Genomic DNA, 20891 nt, shown 5'->3' on the forward strand with positions numbered 1-20891 from the left:
TACCAGATACTACTGATTTCAGATGGGAAAGCCTTATATAACCACCTTGCCTGCCTCAGAAAGAACCAGGGACACAGAAAGTTATGAAAGCAGCTTAAGCACCTACCAGCATACAGCGTAGAATAGCGCCAAGACCCAAGAAAAACTTACATGGTAACTTACATGGCGGTGGGGATAAGCCATTTCGATTTAAAGTGCCCCCCATTAACACAAAGTTCATCTCCTCAGCTGAACACTGAAAGACTTCAACATATCTGTCCTTCATGGTTTTTTTATGACACTTTTGCGCAGCCATAAATGCTCTGTCCGCAGACTTCATCTGGATAAAGGCATCTCCTGATGGGCGGCCCTGAGGGTGTAGGGGAAGAATAAAAACAAAAGGAGACTGTCTCCTTCAACAAGGAAACGAATGGTTGCTTACAAAACATGCAAAGTGACAATCACCCATAGTACAGACATATTTAGCCACAAAATCTGGGTGACAGTGTGAGTGGATGAAATCTGATGTGTGTTTTATCCCCTAATGGACCACAAAACCGTGAAGGAACAGTTTTGAGAGCTCATAGCTGAAAGTGATCCTTCTTGGTTTCTGTTAAATTAGTATCCGATTTACAAGGTTTTGAAAAGGTCTCCTTGTGACTGCCAACTTCAAAATACAGGATTGCATATTGGATTCTCTCCCCCCCCCTTCCCCGTCTGAAAAATCCGATTAAGTCTCATTTGATTGGGAACAGCTAGGAACAGAACCAGTCTTAAAGCTTTATATATCCTCCGACAGGAAATAGGACAAGCCAGAATTGAATTGTCTTTTGGCTCTCAGTGCTCATCTATCACTGACCCGCCACGTCCCTTTTGCTTTGCTTCCAATGTTGGAATGTAGCTTAAGGGCCCAGTGTTGGGTAGGGACCCACCAGTCTTATTTGGGAACTACACAGTAGTTTGCTAAATATCCCTATTTATAAACAACTTACAGATTTCTGTTACAAAAACTTGGAATACTTTTGCTTTATCATGAACATTTTTGTGTGGCAGAAACAGACCAAACTGGTTTATAGTTCTGCTTTCTTTTTTTTTTTGGTCAGTCATGGGGCTTGAACTAGGCCTGAGCACTGTCCCTCAGCTCTTCAGCTCAAGGCTAGCACTCTACTACTTGAGCTACAGTGACACTTCCTGCTTTCTTTTTTTATAGTTCCGTCTAAATGTTTCCTAGGAAGTACTTGATCCAATTACCATGCAAGTTACCATAAGAGTTGCCATACCAAGGAAATTACCAACAAACACAGTCCAAGATAGAAACCTAACATCTTCAGGGTAACTAAGAGTTTGTCCATCATTTTTAAATGATTAGCATTTTTAAATGGTCAAATGACAGGCGAATCTGTCCACTGTTGTTAATCAAAGAGGAATGACCTCTAATGTATTAGAAACATGACTCATAAAGAAGTAATTCACTGGTGATGCTCGATTGTGGAGACATGTATTCAAAAGGACTTTAACCAGTGAAGCATGCTAAGAGAGCTGTGAGGTAAGAAGGTGTGCAGCTTAAAATGAATGTAAGAGTTAGAAAGAGTATGTGCTGTTGTAGAAACTAAGCAAGGGCTGCGGAAGGTTTCCGATTTCTTGTGCAAAATGGCATGTGCCTCCCAGTGAGACAAGATTATACCTATGAAAGTGACCAGACCTCCAAGAGAAAGAAAAAGTAGGAGATAACAGGAAAAAATTTAGTTTTTCCATATAAGACCATATTCCACTTATAATGCTAAAAAATTTGTTTTCCAAAACAATACAATTTTACCTTCTATCAATTAGAACTGCTTGGCTTATGAGTATTCATATTTTTCCTGCTTAAGCTAGCACAAAGCACTGACACCTTACATTTTTAAATTTCCCTTAACCCACAAGTTGCATCATTGGAAGAAATAGCTTACATTGACACACTGAAAAGAATTCAAACAGATATTGACAGAGGACTCAACAATTCATTTCTTTCTTTTCTTTTCTTGCCAGTTATGGGGCTTGAACTCAGGGTTTGGGCACTGTCCCTGAGCTCTTTCACTCAAGACTAGCACTCCACCACTTTGAGCTACAGTGCCACTTCTGGCTTTTCCTGTTATGTGGTACTGAGGAATTGAACCCAGGGCTTCATGCATCCTAGGCAAGCACTCTACCACTAAGCCATATTCCCATTCCCAACAATTCATTTCTTACTAGAGCTGTGTGCCTATAAGCTCCACACACTGTTAATAGAGGGCATAGATACAAATCAGCAATAATTTTACATTTTATTTATTTATTTTGGTCCGGTCGTGGGGCCTGAACTCTGGGTCTGGGCGCTGTCCCTCAGCTCTTCAGCTTAAGGCTAGCACTCTACCACTTTGAGCCACAGCGCCACTTCCGGCTTTTTGCTTATGTGGTGCTGAGGAATCGAACCCAGGGCCTCGTGCATGCAAGGCAAGCGCTCTACCACTGAGCCACCTTCTCAGCCCAATTTTACATTTTATTGACTAGAATTTGATGTCTAACATATTAACAAAAAATTGTGAAATGTCATTATATAAGAACCTGTGGATACAAAACACACAGGAATACAGGCATGTTCACTTGTAAACAGATTTGTCTGTGACCACTGACATGAAAACAAGAGAGATGCAGAGTTCAGTGGCTGCAACAAGTGTTATACGCACTGCTGTTATATTTAGTTCTTATCTGAGACTACTGATAAATAGATTTATGTGATGAGAAAAATCAAAGCTGAATTTCAATTATCATGTCAATTATCATAGTAATAGTATCCTTTTCTGGAGTATACTCTAAAGACTTCTTATATGCATGTGTATGTGTATATGCATATATATATATATTTTTTAAAGGTAAACACAGAAAGTATATTTGTTTGTTTTGGGTCCGGTCATGGGGACTGAACTCTGGGCCTGGGCTCTGTCCCCCAGCTCTTTAGCTCAAGGCTAGCGCTCTACCACTTGAGCCATAGCGCCACTTCCGGCTTTTTTCTTTTTGCTTATGTGGTGTTAGGGAATTGAACCCAGGACCTCACGCATGCAAGGCAAGCGCTCTACCACTGAGCCACCTTCCCAGCCCCACACAGTAAGTATATTTGAAAGTGAAAAGAAAACCACAAAAGTAGAGAAACCCTCCATGTGGAGGGGGGAGGTCTAAAATGAGTCCCTATTATAGTTGTTTTTCCCCTCAAATTAACAAATATTCTTTTAATAAAAGAAAGCATTTTTTCACTGGAAACAAGCAGGTCAGCTACCCAACTTTTTTTACCTGATGATTCAATACCATGTGAACCCCATGCGTACGAATATCTGTAGCAAACTCCCCCAGGAACTCCAGGATGTCCTCTATTGTGGCCGCATAGGGAAGACCTCGAAGGCGTATACAGTCTCTAATGTTGGTAGGGTGCACAAATTGCTGAGGTAGTACTGGAATGATGGGAGGTGTTGGAAGTGGGATGAGAGGGGCAGAGGAGAATCGATTCAGCACCTATATGCAAAGCAAAACACAAGAGATTTAGTCTTCTGTTTCAATGCTGTCTGCGGCCGAGCAATGGATTCACCTGAGAGAACTGGTTAGAAATGCAGAGTCCAGAGGCTGGTTGCAGCTGAGTGACACAAAGCTTATGCTTAACACATACAGAAAAATGTATATAAACTTAATATATACAGAGTGCACACTTAATATGTGCAGAGAACACATGCTTAATATGTATAATGCCAGAAGCTAGTACAAAAACCAAGAGAAATGCTGTCTCTGCTCTACTCTAGAAATTTTTAGCAGGGTCCTTGAGTGAGTTAAGTGTATTCAAATTTCAGAAGTACTGATGGAGACATCTGGGCAATTCAGCTGAGAGACTGTGGTACCTACTTCTGCCCAATATATAAGACATGTCAGAATCTAAGGATGTGTCAACCTGGACAAGCACAATAATTATGACAAGTATCTTAAAAAAGTCTGCTGTTGGAAGTGGCGCTGTAGCTCAAGTGGTAGAGCGCTTGCCTTGAGCTGAAGAGCTGAGGGACAGTGCCCAGGCCCAGAGTTCAAGCCTCAGAACTGACAAAAAAAAAAAAGTCTGCTGTTTGCTAGCTACTCAGGAGGCTGAGATCTGAGGAACACAGTTCAAAGCCAGCCCAGGCAGGAAAGTCATTGAGACTCTTATGTGGCTTAGTGGTAGAGTGCTTGCCTAGCATGCATGAAGCCCTGGGTTCGATTCCTCGGTACCACATAAACAGAAAAGGCCAGATGTGGTGCTATGGCTCAAATGGTAGAGTGCTAGACTAGACTTGAGCAAAAAGAAGCTCAGGGACAGTGCCCAGACCCTAAGTTCATCAAGCCCTAGGACTGGCAAAAAGAAAAAAAAATCTGTTGTTTCTGTTCACACATACTGCTAAGAGGACACTTTCATGAATGAATTAGTTTTCATTTCACTAAGTACAAAGCATTCCCCTTAATATTATCCTTACATTTTACCTCCAACTCAAAAAAATAAAGAGACTAACCTTGTCAAGGACCACATGCCAAATAATAGTTTTGAAAGATATTAAAACACAAGGCCACACAGACACAAGCACAAGACAGAATAGCTAGATGATGAGAAACTTTTTTTTTTCTCTCAGTCATGGGCTTGAACTAAGGGCCTGGGACCTGTCTGAGATTTTTTGCCAAGGCTAGCACTCAACCACTTTGAACCACAGCTCTACTTCCAGTTTTCAAGTGGATTTTTAGGAGATAACTTTTTACGAGAGAAAGAGTTTCACAGACTTTCCTACTGGGCTGGCTTTGAACTACAATCCTTAGATCTCAGCCTCCTGAATAGATAGGATTACAGATGTGAGCAACACAAGAAACGAAAAACCTTTTTTTTTTTTTGCCAATCCTGGGGCTTGAACTTAGAGCTTTGGCACTGTCCCTGAGCTTCTTTTGCTCAAGGCTAGTACTTTACTACTTAAGCCACAGTGCCACTTCCAGTTTTTTATGTGGTACTGAGGAATGGAACTCAGGGCTTTATGCATACTAGGCAAGTACTCTACCCAGCCCCAGACACAAACTTTTAAAAAGTTAGTAATCATAAAGATAAATAATAACTGATTTTCTATATGACAAGAAACAGCTAAGCATTTTATAATACTTGCCAAATACCAAAAAAAAAAAAAAATCAATCAAAAATTGATGGTAAGCTTTACTAGTATGCTTGAGCAGGAATATCTTTTCTTTTTTTTTTTTTGGTCCAGTTGTGGGGCTTGAACTCTGAGCCTGAGTGCTGTCCCTCAGCTCTTCAGCTCAAGGCTAGCACTCTACCACTTGAGCCACAGCGCCACTTCCGGCTTTTTTTTTTCTTTTTGCTTATATGGTGCTGAGGAATCGAACCTAGGGCCTCAGGCATGCAAGGCAAGTGCTCTACCACTGAGCCAACTTCCCAGCCCCGGAATATCTTTTCTTTGTAGAAGAAAAGCAAACAACCCCAATGCACAATAATACAAGAATGTATAAATCAAATATGTACCTCAATGACATTCATTTGAAGATGAAAAATTTTAAACACAAGCAAGCTTTCAAGGTATGACCTACAAATATTAGGCAAGAATACACACAAACTATTTCCTGTGCATGCACAAGGTAAGGCTCCTTTTTGGTCCCAGAATGAGACTATTTCATGCACCAATACTTATTACATTCTCCAAGTTTTTAGACTGAATAATGTATGGTAAAGAACAGAAGTTAACACTCATTACATGTGGCAATACCTCATCATCATTATTTTTTCCCATGACATTGTGATTTTCATTTAAGAAGTACTTATTAAGTAAACAAAATACCACAACTTAATCTAAAACAATTAAAATGAAATTGATGCGAAGGTTCCCATCTACTCTTAAAAACCAACCTGCTGAACTTCAGCTGCGGTGCTCCTGAAGAGCTCAATGTATCTTTTACCCAACAAGTCCTTGTGCTTCCTCAATGCATTCTGCGCATATTCCTCACAGGCAAAGAGCACAAAAGCATCGCCTGTTGGCCTACCATCTGGGTAGGTGACAAAAAGGATGCCTTCCTTTCCTCCAGTGATGGGGCAATGCTGACCAAAGAAGGCCACCACTTCCTCAGCTGTGGCTGTGAAGGGGAGCCCTCTCATCCGGACAATGACTTGATTTTCCTTGGAGAGAAACTGGGCAACCTCATTGGATGTTCCTAGGGAAAACAATTATTAGTGAAAGCAGGGGGAAATATAGTCAAGACAACAATTTTGTCAAATATATAATATAAAATGCCAGGCAATGTTTTGAATTAAAAATAACTACACTCAGCCGGGCGCTGGTGGCTCATGCCTGTAATTCTAGCTACTCAGGAGGCTGAGATCTGAGGATCGCCGTTCAAAGCCAGCCTGGGCAGGAAAGACTGAAAGACTCCTATCTCCAATAAACCACTGGAAAACAGAAAGTGGCGCTGTAGCTCAAGTGGTAGAGCGCTTGCCTTGAGCTGAAGAGCTGAGGGACAGCGCCCAGGCCCAGAATTCCAGCCCCACGACTGACCATAAACAAACAAACAAACAAACTACACTCCTACTGAATTTATACTAGCTTAGGAATCAGAATTTTATTTTTCCTCAAATTTTGAAACTCTTCCCCTAGCATTTTCATAAAATGCCCATTAACTTAGGAAGCTGACAAGATAAAATAGTATAAAAATTATCTATATTTCAGGCAGGGAATATGGTTCAGTGGTAGAATGCTTGCCTAGCATGCATGAAGGCCTGGATTTGATTCCTCAGTACCATATAAACAGAAAAATCCGAAAGTGGCACTGTGGCTCAAGTGGTAGACAACTAACATTGAGCAGAGGACTTAGGGATAGAGCCCAGGCCCTGAGTTCAAACCCCAGGACTGGAAAGGAAAATTATCTATATTTATCAGGGATGTATGAAGTCATCATAGTAGTCACAGGTCCTGGGTAGGGTTGAGCTAAGTAGTACCATGTATGATGAGCTTGCACAAAGCCTTGCATCCAATTCTCAACAACCACAACAAAAGTAACAAGTAGCACAGGCCCTTGGTCCACAATGCCTGAGCCTAATTTTGGCAATTCTTTTTGCGAGGTTATGACATTTGTAAAGTTTAGTTTCTGTGCCTTAGTTTCCTCATCTATAAAACTGCCTTCTTTATAAACTACAAGAAAGATGTAGGTTGATACATTTAGGAATTTGAGTGTGTTATTTTCTTTTTGTTGAAAAGTTTACACATTCAAGGAAAGACCACAGTGTAGTTACATACTTTGGGAGTAGGAGTTTATGATCATAGTACATTAGATATGAAAATACAATGAAATCATTATTTTCTATAACTTGCATATGCTAATAAAATACAAAAATAATAAAAACTTCAAATAAATTATGTGTGTGTGTGTGTGCGTGCGTGCGTGTGTGTGTTTTCCAGTCCTGGGGCTTGAACTCAGGGCCTGGGTTCTGTCCCTAAAACTCTCTATTCTCAAGACTAGCACTCTACCACTTGAGCCACAGCGCCACTTCTGGCTTTCTGGTGGTTTAGTTGAAGATAAAAGTCTCACACAATTTCCTCCTAGGGCTGGCTTTGAACTGGGATTTTCATATCTCAGCCTCCTGAATAGCTCAGATAACAGGTATTAGCCACCAATGCCTGGTTTTTATTAATGATTGCATATGAACCTTTCACCTTGTGCATCTTTATTTTTGATGACTATTTAACTACAGAAAGTTAGCTTACGCCTTAGGGCAAATGTTACAGTACATTAAACTCATTGATACCATTAGTGATTTCTTATAATTATCTTAAATAGAATAAAAATGTTTTCATGTTTCCTTGGGAAATTTTTAAAAAATCCATAATGTTGCACATCTATTTAGTATATACATAAGGTTTTAAGTTCTTTTTTTTTTTAGCTAAAGCCATGTATTATAAAGGGCACTTACCACCAGCAATTTTAAGAAAATCTTCACCTGTGGCTTTGTAAACCTAAGAGAAACAGAGAAGTGAAATCATGGTTTTGTAAGCCTTCCACCACTCAACAAGTGAAGTGTCGGGCGGTATGAGGACATACCTCAATGTACCGGGTCCCCATGTGATGTTTGTGCCTCTGCAGTGCTAGGTCTCTGTGCTCCTCACTCACAAACCTAACCAGAGCCTCTCCATTCCTTCGACCCTGAGCATTTAGACAAAGTGCTGCACCTCCCCTTTGAAAAAAATAAAACAGATGGCTGCTAGAAAACAACACAGTGAGGAGAAAAATGATAGTAAACCCTCAATTCCTTCAAAATAGAGTAAAACACAAATCAAAGAAAACCAACTTGGCAATATTCAGTCCTTTGAAGAATCTTGCAATATCTTGATCTGAAGACTGCCAGGGTAAACCTCGTGCCCTGACTACAGTGTTATCATCAATAAGTTCCATCTTGCTGCTGTGGATAAGCAAAATATGAGGTTGCAGTATTAGTGCTTGTAAGTCTGACATTTACTACTCCACTCCCTTCAAGGCAATTTGTCTAATTTCAGGTCTCTTTTATCTGGAGTTCAGATAAACTAGCAATACTGACTTCCTTTGTAACCTTGGAAACTGTTTGGGTAGAAAGTATTCTTTAGAGAGGTCACCTAAATCTGGCTGCATATGTAGGTCCAATACAGCCAATTCACCCAGGAAACCATCTATTAGCTAAAGAACTACTTGTTTGCCATAAACTCAAAAGCTCCCAGGATCAATTCATAGGAAGCAAAGATCTCCCGATCTCCTCATGGCCTGATCAAAAACCAAAAAGGACAGATTAAAATCTATTCTCAGTATATAGTATACAGGGGTTAAATCCCATTTGGCAGCAGAACTAGTGATTAACTCATTTCAGGAATGTGTCTATGAAGTCAGAAGTCTGCCATTAAGATGTCTCCCTTTCAAACCAGAGAGCCATCATAGGGTGTTTATGAAAACACTTTAGAGTCCTCACACCTTAATGAGTCATTTGCAAATCACCTATTACGCATTTTGATACCATTTGATGTTCTTTCCTCATATTCATATTTTCAGTAATCCTACATGTTTCTAAGGAGTTACTTTCTCCACAACTGAATAGGCTTATAAGTCTCTCTATGGGCAAAGCTATGACAACTTTCTATTCATAAATTTCATATACTGTAGTGATTGACAAATATAACAGAGATATCACCATTTCATACTCTTTGCTGGTTATTTCCTTTGGTTTAATGTAGAAGCTGACAGGAGTGGTGGGTCAAGTTGCAGAGCACTTACCTAAGCAAGTACCAGGCTTTGAGTCTAAATCTCAGTATAATCTATCAATCAATCAATCAAACTTTTAAGAAAATGAAGAATATGATGAACATACCTAACTTATCTCACCAAAAACCATAAACTTTTAAAACCTATGATTTTTTTCCTTGGAAGTTTTCCAATTGGGTAGACTTGAAGAGATTAAAATCATAATCACAAATATAAACACAAGATCCACAAGTGTATCTTGTGAATGACTGAAGAGGCCACACTTCACATTTTTAATGCCAACATACAGGCTTTCTTTAAGTAATAGCTGACCTAACAAAAGAAACCACTGCACAAACATTTAGTAAAGTTACTAAAATATAACAGGGGCTAAATGTTGCAAAATGAGTAAGCACAATTTTTTTTGTTAGTACTTGGGACTTAATGTAGGATGCTGCACTTGCTAGGCAAGCACTTTTGCCACTAAGCTGTATCCCAGCTCAAGAACAATTTTTTTTTTAACTCAAAAGAAGCCAGGTACCGGTGACTCATGCTTATAATCTTAGTTACTCAGAAGGCTGAGATATGAGGATCTCAGTTCAAAGCCAGCCCAGGCAGGAAAGTCTGTGAGACTCTTACCTCCAATTACTCACCAGAAAACTGGAGTGGTGCTACAGCTCTAAGTGGTAAAGTGCTAGCCTTAACAGGGACAGCGCCTAGGCCCTGAATTCAAGCCCCATGACTGACAAAACACAAAACAAAACAAACCCTCAAATGAATATTATTCAACTTCTTACCAAGTGCCACTTTCAAATTTGTAGTTTACTCTCTCTGGATCTGAAAACCTGTGATCTAAAAATGGGAAGAACATAGAAGTCATTATTTTAACTACTTGAGAGTAAAGTTGTAGGAAGAAATTCAAATAATAGTCAATAGTGGGATCAGTTACCAGAACTAAATTATTACAATAGTAATACTCACTATAAGGCTCTGAAATCATTGCTAAAATTATATTTCCCATATCTTCAACTTGCGATGCTCCATATCGGGAGACTGAACTATTCTTCTCAAAGTTTAAACCTTTGAAATTAAGTTAAGGAAACATTTTGGAAAGGTAAAATTAAGGGTACTGATAGCTCTAAATTTGGCTCACACAGAGCCAAGAGTCCAGAGCTGCTTCTCATCAGTCAAAAAATTCACCTGTACTCCGTGAAGACTCTGATTACCCATTTGAATCAAATGCCCAAGTCAGTCCAGTCCTGTCCTGCTAGCCAACAAAATTTTTTTAAAAGTCCTATTTAGGTAATAACAAATGGCAGGTCTAACAATTAACCCACACAGAGAATGTGTGTATGCAGTCAGAATTCTACATTTCAAACTATCAAGAAAGCAAAGAATCTTTCAATGTATCCATCTTTACTGCATAAATAAGACAATTACTATGTAACTTAAGGGTAATGACACTCAAGACCACAAGACATTAAATGGCAAATTTTGTCCTAATATCTGAAATGAATATTTTACATTATTGATGACCTAATTCTTTTACTCAAACTTCTCTTCCAAAATACTTTCATATCTCTGTTCTTTCAATGTAGCAAATGCTAGTGCTTTAAGAGTAAATTTTAGAAACAATTCAAGGACCCAGTAGTCACACATGCCTGCACATGTGCATATATATATATGCATATACATACATACACACACACACACACAGCCTAAGTTATCTGGGAATCCTCTAGTCTCATTCTCTAAAGTGCTGGAAATATATTCACGTGTCACTATGTCCAACTAAAATAAGGTCATGTCAATATATATATACTGGGAAACATATGGCTCAAATTGAAATTGAGGGTAAAACCAGAATAGGTGTTTATTATTTATACTCCAAAATAAAGTATGTATCTTCATCAAAATATTTACCTTATGAAACTAGCAGTCATTGCATCTTTCATTTCACTACTATAGTCATTTGTATCATATAAGTTTTATAGTGAAATATAATGTATACCAATTTTAAAATGAAATATAATAGTACACACCTGTAATCTCAGTACTAGGAAGGCTGAGGATCATGAGTTTGAGGTCAGATTGTATATTGTTATCATACCAGAACATTCACCAAGTAACTTCATCACAGGGCATCTAGTTAAGATACATCTAATTTCATAAATGGTAAAAGATATCTAACTTTCTTACTTTTGCTAACCATATTGCACCAGAACTGCCACATAGTACCAAAGCCTTCCCTAACTGCTCTAGGCTACACCATCGATTTAAGAGCCCATCAAATATAATCTTGCCAATAAATTACTTTTCTTCTGCATAGTACACTTCCTATGTGCTGATATCTAGTCTGTATGCAGCCAACAGTAATGTCTAAGACTATATTGACATAAACAGATCCATTCATTAAATGCCACTTCATACCAATCACCATGCCTTTCTTCCAATTTCTACAATAGCTTCCCAAGTAGGTAAGAATAAGCAAGATGGAGAAAGCAGAATTTTAAAATGTTCCCCAATTCACTTAAGTCACCCAGCTGGCAGGCAATGGAACTTGAATTACAATTAAGCTCTTATTTGATTATGTATACACATTTCCCTACACAAAGGTTAAGAAACTTGTTTTGAGCAGTACTAAGGTGCTTTTAAAAATTTTTTTTATGGTTATTAGAAAGGTGATGTACAGAGGGGTTAAAGGTACATAAGTGAAGAGTATATTTCTTTTTGGACAATGTCACTCCTTCCTGAAGGGCTTTTCTAATGCACAGATAAAACCAAGTGAGTAAAACAGAGATCCAAAGTTAAAGTGTAAAGTCTCCTATATGTGAAGTTTATTTGTAGCTAAAGAATCGTTTTACTAAAGCCTCCTTTTTAATTAAGAATATGGTTTTGGCATTTGGCCAACTGGGTTCTACATGACACGTACCAACATGTTTTCCTTTGCGCATCACACAGGGATGATCAGCAACTCTAAGCTGCTAACAACTTTGAAAAGTCACCAGACCTCCTGTGTGCCCAAACCGCCTCCTTTTACACACACACACACACACACACACACACACACACACACACACACACACTCGTCCTTTCTCACACTTGTTCAATACATAATCTTTACCTGAACTGAACACAAAAAATAAAAGTTGTTCTGTGGAACTGTTTTGGTATCAATCCCTATCAAGGGATCGTTACATTTAGAATTACTGGCTTCACGCCTGATCTTGGGAGAAGGAAAGATGAGTCTGGGCCTCCTAATTTATGGCTCGTCATGCAACTTACTCATTCTGCCCTTGAGGCAGCTACAACAGCACAAACAGGCTCAGCCAGCTTTACAAATGAGAAATGCCAGGAGGGACTGAGGAAGGGTACAGCCCAGCAGGGTGGGAAAAAACATTTCAGGCCATCACTGAGCAAAGCTCTACATTTATACAAAGATTAGAGAAGTGAAGACTGTGTCTCTCAACAGGGGGAAGTTTACCTTAGCATCATCTTTGGTGAAACAGACTAAGAACTAACCCATGCTTTCATGAGCTACAGGTATAATTCACAGAGAAACTACAAAGTTCATTAATATTGTTTAGATATTGAAAAAGTTCCTCCTTGACTGACAGAAAATGAACACATTTAGTTTCAGGACACCTAGTTTTCACTCATAAGTAGCATCTTGTTCACATTGCTTTTACTTTGTATCCAAGAGAATCACACCTATAAAATAACAAATTGTAGTAGCTGTTCAACAAGCAAGTTTAAACTCTCACAAGTACATCTCACAAAACTCTACCTCAAGGTTACACTTACATGTTAGGGACCCTGTAGAAAATAACTTTGTAACATCCTCTTTTACTGTTTTCTTTTTTATTTTCAGCGTATCATAACTATAGAGGTTGTCAGACATACTTAAATGCCCATGGTAATGAACAAAAAAAAACAAACCTGTAAACCATTGCAAAGAAAAAGCAACATAGTACTCCAAGTATACAGTACTCTAAGAACTGAGTTCCATACAAGTACATGAAGTAAAAAGGAAGAAGAAAGCAATAAATTATTCTTTTTTGTTTGTTTTTATTTTTTAGTTGGTTATGGAGCTTGAATTCTGGGCCTGGGCGCTGTCCTTGAGCTCTTCAGCTCAAGGTGAGTGCTCTACCACTTGAACCACAGTACCACTTCCAGTTTTCTGGTGTTATTTGGAGATAAATCTTACAGACTTTCCTGCCTAGGCTTTGAACCATGATCCTCAGATCTCAGCCTCCTGAGTAGCTAGGAATACAGGCGTGAGCCACCTGCTCCCGGCTTTGATTATTCTTAAAAGAGTTGTATAAGTTAAAAAAAAAATTTTTTCAACAGGGTCTGTTTTTTTTTGGTAATGGTGAATTCCTTTTTGTTTTTGATGCCAGAGATCTAATATGCACTTTACCACTATCTGTGGCCCTGAGTTTCACACACAGCCAATCTGCTTTACTTTAAACTGAGCTTTGAAAGAAGCAATCAAGAATGTCACCATGAAAATGTACCAGCAGGAGGCAAGGCAACAAACCTTTTATACCAGCACTAAAATGCTAGGCAAAGGATCTAAAACCTTAGTTTTAACTCTACTTCTCAGTTCTACCTTTCCAAAAGAAAAAAATAAAATCCTTACCTAACAAAGACAGTAGGAGGTATTATTGTAATGAAGGGACATGTGAACAAAATTTCAAACAAACTTGATGAGTGAATTATACCCTAGAAGAAATCAGATGTAGTAGTAGTAGTTAACCAGCGAACGAGATCAAAGACTTTATTTCATAAAAATACATTTAGACTAGGGATGCCCTTCAATCTGAGAGTTTGAGAGGCTTAACATGCACAAGGCCATAGACTGGATTCTCAGCCCTGAAAACAAAACAAAATAAACAACAAAAATGACATTTAGGGCATGGGAGCACATGCCTGTAAATCCCAGCTACACATCAGGTAAGGCTCCAATATCGCAAGTTCAAGCCCAGCCTGAAAATCATAATGGGAACTTGTCTTGAAAAAGATATTTACTTGAGATAAATTAGAAACAAGGAGACTCCATGAGAATAAAACAAGTGTTCTATCACAAACAAAATCATCCTACAGTAGTCAAGCTCAAAAAAAGCAAAACACATTCTTTAAAACCAAAACATATTCTTTCATAATTAAAATAAACCATATGAAATCAACCTAACTCTGAGGGATGGCAAAGAATATACAGTATTTCAAGTCACTTAACTTATTACCGACCACAAGCCAATGTATTTGCCAACTTGGTTTACAACATGCCAATGTGATACCAAAGATAACTCCTTCCCCTCTAGCTAATAAGGTCAACTACTAGCACAGCTTAACTGTACACTTAGGGATATTCTAAATCCTTTTCATATGAAGAGTTATCAAGGAAGTTTCAATGCTTCCCTCCACAGAATTACAATGGCCCTGTTCAATTAATCATAAATACCTAAAGGTAGAGTGAGCCAAATTCACTATGTGTGTATGTACATACACATATACATGCATATACATCCATGCATGCACACATATTTTAGGAGGAAGGGAAATAGAACTGGTGTTACAAATCAGGGTTTGGTGATTGCTAGACAATCACTCTATCTCTAAGCCTTGCCTCTAGCACACACATTATTTTACAAATAGAAAAGCCAAATTAACATTGCAGTTTACTGTACTAACATGCTTTGAACACCACCTAGGAAGTCTCACATGAGGCTGATGAAGTGTAAAGCAGTTTAAACAAAGTTTGAAATTAACACAGAAGTCCTTTTCAAAGTCACTGACAGCCGCTGATAACCTAGTGAAGTCCCCAGATCACAGTCTCCAGGAGGGTCGGTGGACCACACACAGGCTGAAGGATTACTTACACAAGTCCTTAAAACAACCTTTCCCATTTCAATATGGGGAAACAGGGTGACAGTATAACTGATTTGTCCCTGGTAATTGTGAGTCTAGAACTCATTTAATTACAATGCTATTAAGACCATTCCCTGCTAGCCGGGCACTGGTGGTTCACGCCTGTAATCCTAGCTACTCAGGAGGCTGAGATCTGAGGATCGCTGTTCAAAGCCAGCCTGGGCAGGAGAGACCTTGAGACTCCTATCTCCAATAAACCACAAGAAAACCAGAAGTGGCGCTGTGGCTCAAGTGGTAGAGCGCTTGCCTTGAGCTGAAGGACAGCACCCAGGCCCAGAGTTCAAGCCCCACAACCGACAAAAAAAAAAAAAAGACCATTCCCTGTATTTTTAATTTTCAGTTTTTAAAAAAATTTTCAATTTTTTTGCTGGTTTTGAACTCAGGGCCAGACACTGTCCCTGAGATTTTGTGTTCGAGGTTAGCATTCTACCCCTTGAACTACAGCTCCACTTCTGGCTTTTTTGGTCATTAATTGGGGATAATAGTCTTATAGACTTTTCTGCCCAGGCTCACTTTGAACGATGATCAGATCTTACCTCCCACGTAGCTAGGAGGATGGGCATGAGCCACCAGCACCCAGCTTTAGTTTTATTTTTTTTTGTCAGTTGTGGGGCTTGAACTCTGGGCTTGGGAGCTGTCCCTGCGCTCTTCAGCTCAAGGCGAGGGCTCTACCACTTGAGCCACAACGCCACTTCCTTTATTTTTTATCTAAGAGAAAAAACAGGCCAATGTCACTATGTCAGAGTACTTGAAAGTACAAACAAATCCAAACCCTTTATGCTCACCAAGAAGTGGCATACCCATATCCTTACTAACTCCTGGATGAGTTAATTATTTTTATCCTGCTACTAGAAAGCTGTACTGAGAAATTTAATTCACTAATCATGTCAAATAGCATAAAGATGCAATGACCAACAATCAAACAGAAATTCATAAATTTACCTTTGCATTACTGCAAAATGGTTAATGACTATATGCTTAGAAAACCAGGATTATCTAAATTAAAAAAAAACTATCTTTTAAGAAGAAATGACTTGCTAAGTAGATGAACAAATGTCCTTAAGTAATATCATCCAATTATAGTGGAGAAAAAAAACATATATTTTTGAAAAAGAATGTCATTTACATAAATATTCCATAACCAAATTAAGGAAACTACTGTAAATATCACCAAGAAACTTAAGTTCATTTCTTCCTTTAAAAAGAAAACTGCGGATGGGATGGGAAGGTGGCTCAGTGGTAGAGCGCTTGCCTTGAATGCCTGAGGCCCTGGGTTCGATTCCTCAGCACCACGTAAGCAAAAAGAAAAAAGCCGGAAGTGGCACTGTGGCTCAAGTGGTAGAGCGCTAGCCTTCAGCTGAAGAGCTGAGGGACAGCGCCCAGGCCCAGAGTTCAGGCCCCATGACTGGACCCCCCACCCCAAAAAAAAAGAAAACGGCCGGATGCCAGTGACTCATGCTTGTAATCCTAGCTTCTCAGGAGGCCGAGATCTGAGGATCACGGTTCAAAGCCAGCCCAGGCAGACTCTTATCTCCAATAAACCACTAGAAAACCAAAAGTGGAGCTGTGGCTCAAATGGTAGAGTACTCACCTTGAGCTGAAGAGCTGAGGGACAGCACCCAAACCCAGAGTTCAAGCCCCACAACCGACCAAAAAAGAAAAAAAAATAAAAAGAAAACCAAAACTGGGTGCCGGTGGCTCATGTCTGTAATATTAGCTGCTAGATAGAGATCTCAGCCTCTTGAGAATGAACCACCAGAAAACCAAAAGAAGAGTTGTGGCTCAAAGTGGTAGAGTGCTAGCCTTGAGCAAAAGAACTCAGCAACAGCACCCAGGCCCTAAATTTAAGCCCCATAACTGACAGAGAAAGAGAGAGAGACAGACATGGAAGCTGGCTACCAATAGTTCATGCCTGTACTCCTACCTACTCAGGAGGCTGAAATCTGAGATAGGATCATGGTTCAATAGATTTTTATATTTTTAGTCACCTTTACTGTTTTCCAAAGAATCTTAACTACAATTTTTCCACTTGTCTTTGTTGTAGAAGTTTATTTCTTTAAGACTGAATAATATTTCAGGCACTGGTGGCTCAAGCCTGTAATCATAACTAGAGGAGGCTGAGGACTGAGGATCATACCAGCTGGGGCAGGAAAGTCCATGAGACTCTTCATTGCCAATTAGCACTCAAAAAGACCAAAGTGGAGTTGTGGCTCAGTGGTAGAGCACTAGCCTTGAGCAAAAACACCCAGGCCAAAAAAAAAAAAATCACAGAACACTGCTATGCCCCTCATTACACCACCTTGCCTGATTACACATAAAGTCTTACAAAATGCAATGGTACAGTTCATCTACTAGATAAGGTCTTCTTAGCTTTGATTGCATAATGCTAAAGCAAGCAACACACGTGCAAATGGAGTAACTAAGAAGGCTAATAACACCAGAAATAGCTTTCTGACCAAATACAAGACAAGAGGGAAAGAAATGTTAAAGAGCCAGAAACCCTTAAGCCTTTTCTTTCATCAAAGTGCTCTTACTTCTTTATTTACATAGCACATTATAGTTCACAAGGCTTACATTTGGGAATAACCAAGGCAAAGTGAGAGTTAGGTATAACTCCCAGAGTAGCAAGGACTTCTCAAGCCTTTATTAGGTGACCCTAGAGAGCTCAATCTTTAGTCTCCTTTTCCACTACACAATGACTGATTTGGGCTGAGGATGTAGCTCAGTGACAGAATGCTTGCAAAGAAAATGACAACATTCTCATTTTATCCATTAACATTTTGGAATACTGTATATTCATGTTTTTTTTTTTTTTGGTCATGGAGCTTGAACTCTGGGCCTGGGCGCTGTCCCTCAGCTCGTCAGCTCAAGGTTAGCGCCCTACCACTTGAGCCACAGCACCACTTCCGGCTTTTTCTGTTTATGTGGTGCTGAGGAATCGAAGGCAGGGCCTCATACATGTGAGGCAAGCACTCTACCACTCAGCCAACTTCCTAATCCCTATATTCATGTTCTTGTACATTGAAAACATACTCAAGGGGCTGGGAAAATGGCTCAGTGGTAGAGTGCATGAGGCCCTGGGTCCAATTCCTCAGCATCACATAAGCAGAAAAAGCCGGAAGTGGGGCTATGGCTCAAGTGGTAGAGGATTAGCCTTTAGCTGAAGAGTAGAGGGACAATACTCAGGCCCAGAGTTCCGACCCCACAACCAACCAAAAAAAAAAAACAAACTCAAGCCTTTATTCCTTTGTTTACAGAAACATTGCTAAACAACAATGCAGCAAAACTATTAAAAACTGATTAACTGTATGTTACAACAACTACTTGGTATTTACCCCACTCCCCCAAATTAAAATTTCTGCCCACACAAAAATCCTGTAAAGGCCATTTAGGGTAGTTTTATGCATAACTACCACAGCTCAACTGAGCTCAACAAAGTTGTATTTCACTAGGACAATAAATAAACTGTAGTACATTTAAGTAAGAAATATCAGTATCACGGAAAAGAAATGAACTTATCAAGCACAAAGGAACCTTAGACATATATTAGGTTAAAAACCCAATATGAAAAGATGGCATACTGTTTGTATTCCAAATACATAACAATCTGGAAAAGACTAAACATTAATTTAATACAATAAAAAGGTTAGTGGCAGGCATGGATAGGTGGTATAAAGAAGCTTCTTAAAACAATAAAACTGCCAGGCCACTACCAGTGGCTCAACACCTGTAATCTTAGCTACTCAGGAGGCTGAGATCTGAGGATTGCAGTTCAAAGCCAGCCCGGGCAGGAAAGTCTGAGAGACATCTCCAGTTAACCACCAGAAAACCTGAAGTGGTGCTATGGCTCAAGTGGTAGAGTGTTGGCCTTGAGCTGAAGAACTCAGGGACAGCACCCAGGCCTAGAGTTCAAGCCCTACAATGGACAGAAAAACAAAAAACAATAAAACTATTTTTATTATTAAATTTCTCTTAAAAAAACACAAAAAACTATTTTTTAATTAATTAATTTTTTTGTCAGTCATGGGACCTTAACTCTGGGCTTAGGCGTTGTCCCTCAGCTCTTCAGCTCAAGGCTAGCACTCTACCACCTGAGCCACAGAGCCACTTCTGGCTTTTTCTGCTTATGTGGTGCTAAGGAATCAAGCCCAAGGTCTCATGCATGCAAGGCAAGCACTCTATCACTGAGCCACCTTCCCAGCCCCACAAAAAACTATTTTTTATAAGTTGTACTACTATGTGTTCTGACACAATAGTAGATACACATTATTACACATTTGTCAAAACCCAAACAACAGCCAAGAGCTAGTAATTCACATCTGTAATCCTAGCTACCTCAGGAGGCTGAGACCTCAAGGATCTCAATTCAAGTTCAGCTGGGACAGAAACATCCACTAGGCTCCATCTCCAAATAATGGGGGGGAAAATAAAAAGCTGTCCACAGATATAATCAAGTAGGACAGCCCCAGTAAACAAGCAAGCCAAATAAGCACCAAGGTCCTGAGTTCAAATACCAGTACCACCAAAAACAACCAAAAAAAAAAAGCCCAAATAGCATACACTAGAGTGACTCTAAACTATAGACATTGGAAGATAATTTGTCTAAGTAGGTTCAATATTAACAAATGTACCATCCTTATGTACCATGCTGACACTGGGAGTTGGATTGTATGGAAAAGACAAAGGGAAGAAGGGATTTGATTACCACCAACAAAAATTAATTAAAAACCAAAGCTCAGCTGTGGTGGCTTACTTAGGAGTCTGAGGTTGAGGACTGGGGTTGGAAGTCAGCCGGAGCAAAAAAGTCTGATAGTCTTTTATCTCCAATGAACCACCACGAAGCGGGAAGTGAGTCATGGCTCAAGTGGGAGAGTACCTGTCATGAGCAAAAGAGCTAAAGGGTAACACAAGTCCCTGAATTCAAACCCTAATGTCAACATCAATAAATAAACAAGAATATAACTATTCCACATTAAGGAGACTTAAACATGTCAACCTGCATTCTCTTACTTGTTCTTTTGGAAGTGTTGACAGGAACTTTAACCTCCTTAGTTTACCAGTGGAACAGATAATTCTACAGGAGATGGCTTTCCATCTACTTGGCAAAACCATTAAAGATGTGTAATGACTATCTTGATGTCCCCAAATTCATGACCATTTTTGTGTTAAGATAGTAAGTGCCGGGGCTGGGAAGGTGGCTCAGTGGTAGAGCGCTTGTCTTGCATGCATGAGGCCCTGGGTTCAATTCCACAGCACCACATAAGAAAAAAGAAAAAAGCTGGAAGTGGTGCTGTGGCTCAAGTGGTAAAGCACTAGCCTTGAGCTGAGGAGCCGAGGGACAGCGCCCAGGCCCAGAGTTCAGGCCCCATGATGGGACTCCCCCCCCCCAAAAAAAAAATGACAAAAGAAAAAAAGAAAGTGCTAGCCAGGAGCTGCTGGCTCACATTTCTAATCCTAGCTACTCAGGAGGCTGAGATTTGAGGACTGTGGTGGTTCAAAGCCAGCCTGGGCAGGAAAAAGGGTGAGACTATCATCAACTACCAAGCAAAGCCAGAAGTGGAACTCTGTCCCAAGTAGTAGAGCACTACCCTTGAGCAAAAAAGATCAGGGACAGGGGCTGGGAAGGTGGCTTAGTGGTAGAGCGCTTGCCTTGCATGCCTGAGGCCCTGGGTTCCATTCCTCAGCACCACATAAGCAAAAAGAAAAAAGCC

General features: G+C 39.7%; 1 protein-coding gene across 2 annotated transcripts in view; it reads right to left on the reverse strand.

Annotated features, from left to right (window-relative positions):
* Esrp1 (epithelial splicing regulatory protein 1) overlaps positions 1 to 20891 on the reverse strand; it is a 67246-nt gene that overhangs the window by 35446 nt on the left and 10909 nt on the right. For both annotated transcript variants that reach the window (XM_013012424.1, XM_013012423.1), the window contains exons 5-12: positions 10231 to 10329; positions 10047 to 10101; positions 8333 to 8443; positions 8086 to 8218; positions 7958 to 8000; positions 5903 to 6204; positions 3286 to 3504; positions 151 to 349 (exon numbers count right to left, since the gene is read on the reverse strand). In XM_013012424.1, the coding sequence (XP_012867878.1) occupies positions 151 to 349; positions 3286 to 3504; positions 5903 to 6204; positions 7958 to 8000; positions 8086 to 8218; positions 8333 to 8443; positions 10047 to 10101; positions 10231 to 10329 (1161 nt within the window). The remainder of the gene's footprint in view (positions 1 to 150; positions 350 to 3285; positions 3505 to 5902; positions 6205 to 7957; positions 8001 to 8085; positions 8219 to 8332; positions 8444 to 10046; positions 10102 to 10230; positions 10330 to 20891) is intronic.

The sequence above is a fragment of the Dipodomys ordii genome, unplaced genomic scaffold, assembly GCF_000151885.1.
Source record: "Dipodomys ordii isolate 6190 unplaced genomic scaffold, Dord_2.0 Scaffold17, whole genome shotgun sequence".
Lineage (NCBI taxonomy): Eukaryota > Metazoa > Chordata > Mammalia > Rodentia > Heteromyidae > Dipodomys > Dipodomys ordii.